Source organism: Triticum dicoccoides, chromosome 7B (genome assembly GCF_002162155.2).
Source record: "Triticum dicoccoides isolate Atlit2015 ecotype Zavitan chromosome 7B, WEW_v2.0, whole genome shotgun sequence".
NCBI lineage: Eukaryota > Viridiplantae > Streptophyta > Magnoliopsida > Poales > Poaceae > Triticum > Triticum dicoccoides.
The window spans coordinates 136,406,296-136,417,195 of NC_041393.1; the positions used below are offsets into that span (position 1 = coordinate 136,406,296).

The 10,900-nt window shown below is 46.0% G+C and overlaps 1 protein-coding gene across 1 annotated transcript; it reads right to left on the bottom strand.

Moving 5' to 3' along the window:
- Positions 1-5,281: 5,281 nt before the first annotated feature.
- LOC119338487 (probable peroxygenase 5) lies at positions 5,282-8,862 on the bottom strand. The gene is made up of 6 exons (XM_037610816.1): positions 8,689-8,862; positions 8,395-8,532; positions 8,152-8,237; positions 6,588-6,688; positions 5,758-5,883; positions 5,282-5,666 (listed from the first exon to the last, which is right to left on the bottom strand). Exons 1-6 carry the CDS (start codon positions 8,714-8,716, stop codon positions 5,507-5,509), a joined length of 639 nt encoding a protein of 212 aa, XP_037466713.1. The 5' UTR covers positions 8,717-8,862; the 3' UTR covers positions 5,282-5,506.
- Between the last annotated feature and the right edge of the window lie 2,038 nt (positions 8,863-10,900).

A 10,900-nucleotide genomic window follows, 5' to 3' on the forward strand; every position in this document is an offset into this window, starting at 1 on the left:
CTCCATGTACCTGAGGTTAGTAAGAGTTTGATTTCCGCTAGCCATTTTGCTATTGATAATAACTTATTAGTTGAATTTCACCCATACTCTTCTAGTAAGGGATCGGGAACGAGGAAGTCCTTTAAGGTAGGCGTAGGAGGGGCCTATATCCAGTCATGAACATGGGATCACATGTCAAGAAGCAAGTGCTCAGTGCCACCAAACCTTCTTTGGATAGGTAGCACCGACATTTGTAGTTGATAGAAGTTCTAGTCACTTAAAAAAATAACCACTGCTTAACTTAATTAGATCGTAGAAGATAAGCAAGCGGGTTCGGGCAGTTAGTCCTATTTGAAGGTAAGAAGTTCGGGTAGTAAGGGCTAGGTTTATATAGGGGCTATATTTTTGATAAACATATGGTCTTGCTCATTTCTCATCAAGGACATCTGTCATCCATCATTGTTAGGAAAATTATTAGCTAATAATTTTCCTAACAATGACCGATGATGGATGGCCTAAATGTCGGTGCCACCTATCTAAGGAAGGTTTGGTGGCACTGAGCACTTGCTTCTTGATGTGTGATCCCATGTGCTTGACTGGATATAGGCCTCTCCTACCCCTGCCTTGAAGGACTTTCCTCGTTCCCCGATCCTTTACAAGAAAAGAGTACGAGTGAAATTCAACAAATGAGTTATTATCAGTAGCAAGACGGCTATCAGAAATCAAACTCATACTAGCCTCAGGTACATGGAATATATTTGTAAGATGGAGATCACGATCAGGCGTATGAATTTGCGAATGACCATTATGCTCAATAGTCATATATGAGCCACTTGCCATATGGATCTGCTCGTTCCTGGTGTACCGATCACAAATAGTCAACTTCGCCAGATCCTCGGTGATGTGATCCGTTGCTCCACTGTCCAGATACCAATTGGTATCCACACCGTACTGAGAGGTGGCCATGTTGGTCGATCTGTCCTCTCCTCCCTTGTAGGAGGAAGCAAACCTTTTCCATCACTTCTAGGCTGGATGTCTAACCTTGCCACAAATTTGGCAAGTCACCTTGGCAGCGGCGTTGTTGTTGTAGATGTCGCCGCCGTTGTTGTAGCTGCCTCTGCCGCCGTTTCTAGTACTGCCGCCGCGGGTGCCTTGCTTGGAGAAGTTGCGGCCACAGTCACCACTGTTGCCGCCGCCTTGCTTGTTGGGGAAGTTGCGTCTGCGGTCAACACTGCCGGTTTGTTCGGTGAAGGGGCCACAAGCAGCCACGTTGGCAGATGATTGAGAGCCCTGTTGCGGAGGTTCATGCGGGTCTCGAGGCTGAGGATCTGAGAATACAACTCCGGGACAGTGACGGGCTCCACCAGAAAGCACATGGCGGAGACGACCGGGTTGAACTCTTCATCGAGCTCGGAAAGGATATGGGAGATGATGTCCTAGTCTTTAACTTTCTTTCCTATGGCCAAGGGATTTGATCTTACCCACATACCCGGTGATGGTGGCGTTGCCCTTCTGCAGATTTGCGAGTGCCATTCGGACAGTGACGGTCCTGGTGCGAGTGTGGGAGGTGAGCATATCTTTCATGGTGTTCCACAGCTCCGCCGCCGTGTGGTAGGAAGCCACCTAGATCGCCATCTTTCCCGACAGTGTGATCAGTAGGTAGGAGAAAATCTGCTGATCCTGCACATACCACATTTGAAACTTGGGATTTGGCGCCTGGTCGTTGTCTTCCCGTCGGAGGAGCGACCTCAATGGTCATAGGAGGGACCGTCTTCGTGGTGTCAAGGTAATCCGACATCTATGCTCCTCTAATGGTGGAGAGGACGGTTGCCTGCCACAGCACCTGGTTCCCCTTGGTGAGCTTCTCGGTTGCGGCATGAGCAACTGGAGATGAGGGGAAGGACCTTGAAGAGCCTGCCATGGATGATCGCGAGGCTAGCTCTGGTTACCATGTAAAGTTCTATGCATGGAAGTAAAGTTCTATGCATGGAAGCATATGCTGATCAGCAGGGACGCGTGCGTGTTATATAGGTTAATAGAATTATAATATGGCGGCAGGTAGTTAGTAGACTAGACCCCTAGGTGAAGCTATACAGAGATAAGGATCATCTCTAACTACCTGCGATGCACAACACACACACACACACACACACCACGTACGAGTTGTCAAGTACACAAACACATGTACACACCTATAAGCCTATCGTTTAAAACACACCATGCTCTGCAACGATACACTTACAATCAGGCTCTCAATTCTCACTGCAAGTTGAAATGTTGAATCAGCGAACACACAAAACCAAGCTACATCATTAATTTACTGATCCAACACTCACAATAACAGTAAAACACCAATAGTTTCCAAATACTTGCGCATGGTCATAACTAAGAGGGCATCTAGAATGTTTTACTTATTTGCCTTTAGCGCACTCTCCTAAAGAGCACTGGTTACAGTTTTATTATTGTACTCCAGAGGAATACTTGCCATCGTTTGAAATATTTAGGCTCCCTTTTTGTTGGAAGCAACTTCTGCAGCTCTCTTTGCTTGTCAGGACATAGGCCTAGTGTCGGCATGCATCTTGCATATCTCAAACCTCTTAAGAACAAACCTGCAACTTGTGAAGGGTTGTGAAGTTTACATTGTACCTGTAAATAAGATATGTGCTCTTATTTTTAGTCTTACATAAATTAATGCAAGAAAAGTGAGAGCAGTGACACCAATACTTCATACTTGTACTATTCTCTTCCATTTATTTTATCAGATCTGGTAATGTCATTTGTCAATATCTTGTTCGATTTTCCTACACCACAGGAGCATTCTCCTGTACATCCTATAATCTGATGTTGATGCCATTCCATTCACATTAAAAGGAAACTGTATGCCACGGCCAGCTTGGTATCACCTTCAGAGTTTAGACAATTATGTGAAACGAGTAGAAATTCTGAATTTGTTTTGTCTATTTACGATTAAATCATCTAGTTGAGCGTATATTCTGCTCGTCAAACAGTAGACACATTATTTTATTGAAAGAACTGCAGATTCATTCGTACATATGACTCTGAACACTCAGCAGGAACATTTTATTTTGCACAATTCATTGCGTGACCACATTCACCTTCAATGTTTCTGAAGGAGTTACAATGTCATCCTTGTTACGGTAAAAAAAAAGAGGCGTGCTTCTGAAGCGCCGTCATGTTAGCAATATCAGGGTATGCCGTCGCATGTCCCCCTTAATAAGAAAGCTATGTGACGGTGAATGAGCATCCAACAGATGGCAATGCATGACCCTGCTTAAATAGCTCAGGGAAGAGCCAGAGATGAAGATGTTCTCTATGTGGTACTTACCCATGTTTGTTAGTAGGTACTTGTCCTCGATCTTGGTATTGAGAAATTATGATTGATGTGGTAGATGTGTTCTCTCATGTTTGTTAGTAGGTGCTTGTCCTTGATCTTGGTTTCAACGACCAGCTTTTTCTTTCATGCAGATTTGTTATTTTTTGGCAATTATGAGAGATGATATCGGTAGGCGTAGATAAAGAAGAAAACGAAGCCACATGCTGCATCGCTTCTCTGTGGTGGTCCTTGTATTTGCGGCAAAAACTAAACCACAATTTAATAGAAAGCAGGCTGGAACAATAAAGAAAAAACATAAACTGGAGACCTGTTTATTAGTTCCCACTTTAGAGTAGTAATATATGTCCAGCTCTACTAGCTGCTATGTTTCTGTAAAAAGAATTACTGGCTGCTAAACAGACTCTGCGCTGATGAACTTACAAAACTGAAATTCAGTCATACACCACGCGTTGCAAGCAAAGAGTAACAATAGTTTGTAAACAACGCAAAGGAAACATAAACTGGAAACAAATTCAGTCGTACACCACGCATTGCAAGGATACACTTACAAATAGGCTCTCAATTCTCAATATCAGACTTTTCAGGTGTGGGCACGTTTCTTGCATATCTCCTCAAACTTTTCAGGAACAAACCAGCCATCTTAATCTGTTGCATTCTTTTTGTACATCTAGATAAGACATGTGGTCTTATTTTTAGTCTTACATAAATGAGTTCAAGAAAGTGAGAACAGTGACAGGCAATACCTCATACCTGTGCATTTGTTCTTCCATTTATTTAATCAGATATGCTAATGTCATTTGTCAATATCACGTTGGATTTTCCTACGTGAGGGCATCCTATGATCTGCATGCAGGTCATAAACAACCGATGAATATTAGTGCCAGCCCATCCACCTCATGTGCTTCACATTAAATCAAATCTTATGCCACATGACGCAGCTTGGCACTCACTTGCTCGAGACAAAGGGGGAAGAGAACAAAGAGAACACACCACTCTCACCTTCTTCCCTTAACTTTTTGTTTCATATTGAGGAGGTGGTTCGGCAGTTGTGTATCCATGTCATACAGAGTTTTACAATTATTTTGTTCTGTCACTGACTCGTATCTATCTCTTCACATTTGCACAATTCTTTCTCTTTTATTGTAATATATATTACTCCCTCTGTTCACAAATATAACATGTTTTAATTTTTTCTGAATCTTTTTTTTTTGCGGAAACTTTTTTCTGAATCAAATATATTTATAGATACATTTTAATGTGTGTGTTGACTCACTTCAGTCCGTATGTAGTTCATACTGACATGTCCAAAATATCTTATATCTGTAAACGGAACGGTATTTGCTATGTTTCTAGATAAGTGCACTAGCAGGTAAATAAATCTCACCTCAAGATGTGTTCCTCTATTCATGCAAAAGTTCAAGTTGATAGGAAAAGGTGGACAATGCGGTAATACTTCAATAGTGTGTGTTGTGTAGTAGAAATAAACAGTAAAATTTGTGGTGAAACTAAACACCAATTTAATGGTAATCTGAGTAAAAGCAATAAAATTCAGTGCCTCTTTGGTTTGTAGGATTTCAAATATAGGGAATATACTAGAATAGGATGTCATAATATTGTAGATTCTACATGGATAAGAACACAATAATAATAGTTGAAGAACACAATAATAGTAGTTGTTTGGTTGCACCAGATGAAAAATGCAGAAATATTTTTAGAGATTCATGTCTTCTTTGGAGGACTCGTTCTTTTGGACCAAATAGATTTTATATAGAAAGAACTTATGAAATTCTATATAATTCCTTTGGACGAAAAAGGTTCTCACATTTTTCACCAGCGATAAATGGAGTAAAATATAACAATGGACAATGGTCATGAGGTGATGCCGCTGCACGCTGCACATTGTTGTGCAACTTCTTGCATGAAGTACGTTTGTGGAGACATAAAACGAACACCAATGTTAAGACTTATAAGTAATTGGAAACATCCTAATTTGCAAACAACTGCGATATCTAGATAAACAGGGCTTTGAATTCTCATTCCATAAAAGAACAAACAAACAAACACACGAAATCAATTCACAACATTAATTTACAGAACCATACTCTCAAGCACACCATAATTTACGCATACTTGCGCATAATCACAAATAAGAGGGTATTGGGATAGTTTTCATCATTTCTTCTTGGCAGATTCTTTAGCTTGCTTCCTCTCTTGCTCCAACTTCACAAACAGGCTGCCATCGTAGACTGCCCTGATGGTCTCTTTGTGAAGAAATCCCTCCTTATCTTTGCACAGCGAGTAGAGAACTTTCCACTCCGTGAAGCCACCCACTCTGCATTGTTGGTTCCAGAAAAGGAAAATAATGAGCTAAAGAGCACAGCTTACATTTCCATTGTTCATACTCCAGATGAACGGAAACTTACCGTCCTTTCAAATCGTTAGGCTCCCTGTTTGCTTGAAGCAACTCATTCAGTTCTTTGCCTGTCAGCGCATCAGGCCTGGTGTGAGCATGCTTTTTGAATATCTCTTCAAACTTTTCAGGAACAAACCTGCAAGTTGGATAGACGACTGTAAAGTCAGCAAATACGCGCCCAAGCTCTATTATCTTTGCATGTCTAGATAAGACATGGGCTTTAGAGTTGTGTTGCTATCTTCCTCTTCTTTTAGTTGGCATCGGACGGCGCAATTTATCGGTAGTTCAACTTCTCTACACGTCATAGTAACACTGCCCTATGCCACAATACCTTAACTAATCTCATGCGACTCACATTGGCCAGTAGTTTATTGTTGAGTGTGCGGCACTGTGGTATCTCTTCCATCAGAGTTTAGACAAAGGGGAAAGAACAAAGACAACACACCACTCCTAGCTGCTTCTCGTTTCATATCAAGAGGTGGTTTGACAGTCATGCATCCATATCATAAGGCGGCATGACTACTTTAGATTCTTTTAGGTTTTATTAGGGAGTTGCGACTAACATCTATGTCAGTCTCTCTCTCTCTCTCTCTCTCTCTCTCTCTCTCTCTCTCTACTATTATTTCAATATATCAGTAAGAATTTACAGAAATCAGGAACACTACTTATGACAGAAAATGGGACAGTATTATGTTCATTTGACCAATCTGAATATTTATATTTCGATACTCCAAGTTAGAGAAGTTTAATCACATGGTTTGTAGGACAGCATCTACTTAATTTGAAATGGAGGTAGGGCGGCGATGTGCACATAAACAAATATGAGATGGCAGCTAGTACCTTCCATTGGCATCGTACACGCCCGAATCGCTCCCATGCTTGCCCTTGTGGATGTTCTTTACGTAGATCGGAAACTTGAAAGCTCCAACCTTCATGTTCTCCTGCAGCAGTAATGACACACACGCGATGGTTAATAATTAACGAAGGATTCAGCCAATCAGCACTGAACCAATCCCCAATTAATGTTAGGTCCTGCTGTAAAGACTGAACAGATCGATAAACTGGAAAAGCCTGACAGTGCTCCTTTGTTCAGTGTTTTCGTTTTCTTCTCTGAAAAAAGCAAGGGTGAATAATGCATCTTTTCTGTGTTGGCGTGTACAAATCCTCACGCTAGGAATATATCTTCTGTTTCTCGGCCAGAGGTGGCCTAGTCAGACGGCACTCCGTCGAATACTCTGAACCAAGCTCATCTGTCGCAGCAGCATCTAACCACGAGGTAGAATTAGATACGCCCGATTTACTTACCTCAATCCTCTGCTCTGTCCGGGAAGGCAAAATATTTGGTCTCTTTTGGGAGCGGCAAGGGTTAATTTGTAGATGGTCACGTGGGAAACTCGATCGTCTATGAAAGAGATATAGCTGGAGTTCAGTTGGGCCAATCTAAATTATATAGGATGTACTTGCATTGCATGTTACCATTGCCTGCTTAGAATAAGGAAAGTGCACTAGATCTCTTGCTAAAGTCTCTTTGTCTCGTTCTATAAAGGAATTTATAGCTAAATCATTGGCTATTCATTTCTCTTTGCGACCGAACCCATGCTGCATGAACTAACATGCATGTTCATTGGTCTATGCTCATGTGCGTCTCAACACATGGTGCATGCATATGCTAACCTGGCGATGTATTTCTAGTGCTGAGGTAGTCGTATGCGCGTATGTGTGTTTTAGTAATGCCTGTTGCTAAGCCATTTGTAGATCTCGATGCCGTTTAGTTACGAGCCCTTTGACCAATGAGCAACTAACTTTTGAATCTCGTGCAGCCGTTTATTTATACTGCCCTCCATCTAAATCAAGCAACCATCTAGTTTGTGCTCTGTCCTTGTGTTGCTGGGATATTTGTTAACCAACTATGCAGAAGTAGTGAATTTATGCTCGGGTGACTAAGTTTCTTGCGGTGGAACCTGTCCATCTGAGCTTAAGTTGTAGACTTTGGCAAGGGTGATTGTATTTTACAAGATTTATTAAAATCTTTCTGGGGCTGTTCTTTCAGCGGCATGGCCCGCTACTTAACTACAAGGCGTCTGTGACAACTTCGTCGACCTCAAGGTAGGTTGGTTTGGTCTCACAAGATGTTCATATGGGTATGATGTGCGTGTATGTGTTTATAGGAGGTGAGCGTGCGTGTTTGTGTGCGTATGTGTTTGCACTGTGTTTCTAAAAGTACCCACGTTAACTCTGAAAGCAACTAGACAAGAAAAAGGCAAACCAAGCCTTGCCCCACAACCGCACTTAGAACAGTACTGTAACAGGGTACGCATCTCAATCATGCAAAGAGAGCTCGATCATGGAGAGAGAGAGAGAAAACAACAGAGAGAGCGAGAGGTTTTTTTGCGTGCATATATACCGGTATGGTCTTGGGACCGAGCAGTCCGTTGATGAAGACGGCGCTGAAGGCGGACAGCGCGACGCCGCACCCGATCGCGCGGAACCCTGCAGACCAACCGCATCGTCAGTTTTCGATCGCCAGAATTATCCGGGACGAGCTGTGCCGTTTCTCGCGTGATTTCTGCCGACTTCCGCGTTCCAACCAGGTAGAAAGCGATTAATCGGCGTGTGCGTGCTGTGTGCGCGACACGTAAGTACGTACCTTCGTAGGTCTCGGAGGGGTGGATGACGCCGTCCTTGTTCCGGTCGAAGAAGGCGACGTGCTTCTGCAGCGGCGTCAGCTCGTGGTTGTACACGTCCGCCATGGAGGAGGGCTCCTCCTTGCCCTTGGGCTGCCCACCTGGCCGCAGCACACAGAGGAGCACCGTGGTGAGCAGGAGCGCCAGAGGCTTGCCGCCGCCCCACAGAGCGTGAAGAAACAGAACCATGGCGGATCCCGGGCGGAATAACCTTCACTAACTCTCAATATAACTGGGCGGGATGTCGAACTAATTACCTGGGGTGACCGCGGACTTGGACGCCATGGATTCCAACGAGATGAGGGGAAAAGTTGCAGGGAGAGGGGGGAGGGAGAGGCACTGATGCCAAGGTGGTGGCGAGGAGGTGGAGAGGACAGAGGGCGGTTGCGATCGGTGGCTTGTGGGTGGTGTACTGGTATCCACGGCGTGTTCGTGGGGTGGGGTATATATACAGGCGATGCGCTCGACGGAGATGCGCGCGCGGGCCCCCTTGCCAGGCTGACACGCACAGAGACACAGCGCTTAATTGCCAGTTTCTATCCTCTTCGCGAATATATCCTGCTGGTTTCCTTGCTCTATCTGTTTCTTGGTCTGATGACGGTTCTGACGTCGCACCGCACCACCTTGGGCTTGGAATTGGAAGGAAGCTGGCCGACGTCGCGCGCGACGACGATACACGGCCGCCCGCCGTGCCCATGAACGCGGCGTGCTCTTCCGTCGCTGATAAGTAAACGAAACGAGAGAGAAAGGGGAGCGGTAATCGATTTCTTGTGGATCTCGCGTGTATCTTCCCGGAAAAAAAAATTGCTGTCGCGTGATCACCTGTGTTCAGATCGAGTGACTTCGCGGTGTCGCGGAAGGGAGACTTGCTTGCTTAATTACGACTCGCGCATTGACGCATGGGGTCAGTCGCGCGCGCGTGTTTCACCTTTTTCTGTTCTCTGGTGTGACGGCTCTATGAACATCTCTAGCGGATCCCGTAAAATCCCGACCCGCATAAGCCGTTTACAGTTCGACGAAGATCTCTTTTGCGGGTCGAATACGTGCGCGGCAGAGCAGACACCGTATATGAAACTGCATAATTTTAAAAAGCAGGAGAAATTGCAAACATAGTAGTTCATCACATAGTACATGATCAGACACTAGTTCATCAAAAAACATGGTCTACATACTACATTCACTACTAGTACTAGAGGGGGTGGGGGATCTTACGACGGCGAGCTCGCGACGAGGACGACGCGGTGGAGGAGCTCAATCCTCCTCGTCGGAGCTGCCGAGGTCGATGAACTTCTGCCTCTGCTCCTCGCAGATGAGCCGCCACTCGTCGTCCTTCCCCTTGGCGGCAAGGTTCGCCGCGACCGTCTGCTAGAGCATGAGGGCTTCGAGCTACTTCACGTGGCGTCGGCGCTACGCCGCCTCGCGCAAGCTGCGTTCGGCAATGGCGGGCGCGATCGCGTCGACATCGGCGACGAAGTCTTCGGGGCCGATGACGCCTCGGCGCTCGATCTCCTCGGGCTCCTGCGGGACGGCGACGAGGTCGCGCTCCTCCGGCTCCTTCGACCACACCCTCTTCACGGGGAGAAGCCCCGCGCCGAAAGAGGAAGAGCTTGCCGCGAGGGTGAGCCACGCGGCGGAGGAGCCCGCGGCGGAGGAGGGCGTACGCCGTGCTGACGGTCGTACTCCTCCGTCTCGTGACGAAGGAGCCTCAACGGCGGAGAGAGGCCCCTATTCGTCCACTTCTTGGTCGCACGCTTCCTCGTGACGTTCGAGCAGACACACCGCTCGTGCTCGGGGTTGCGACGACCGCCGTAGCTGCGGTCGGAGCTCCACATGGCGTTTCGAGGCGGATGAGGGCTCGCCGGCGGCGAGAAATGCGAGGGGGCAGTGGGGAATCGCGGTGGAATGCTGCGGCGAAGGGATAGGGTTTTGACCCGTATCCCCCCCCCAACCGGTAGATATACCGCTTCTGGGTGCCGGTTTGCGGGCCACGGTAAAAAAAATTACGGGCCGAACGAGTATATGGGCTCTGTTCTGACCAGAAAATTGGGTCGAGCCTGTATACTCGCCGGACTTATGCGGGTTTGTGAGATTTACGGGGTCTGCTAGAGATGCTCTAAGGCGGAGCATTTCTAACCCATCTCTTCAAAAATTATGGAGAAGTAAAATTTTGGTTCTACTTCACTAAACCGCATCTAACGAAGTCTTAAGTCGGTTCTAGAAGTGAAATTACTCCGCCAAAAAATTGGCACGTGGTGCGTAAATATACTCATACCCCGCCCGCCCGAGTAAATCCCCCCTCCTCTTTGTTTCCTCCTTGCGGCACCATAGTTCACTCCGTAGCCTCCCCATGCGCCACCATCACCGTCGATGACTGTTGGCTGTGCCCGAAATGGGTTCTCAAGACCCCTTCGCCACCCCGCCGGCAACCGCCGCCGGTGCGTCGCGGCCGCAAACCACTCTTGTGTCGCT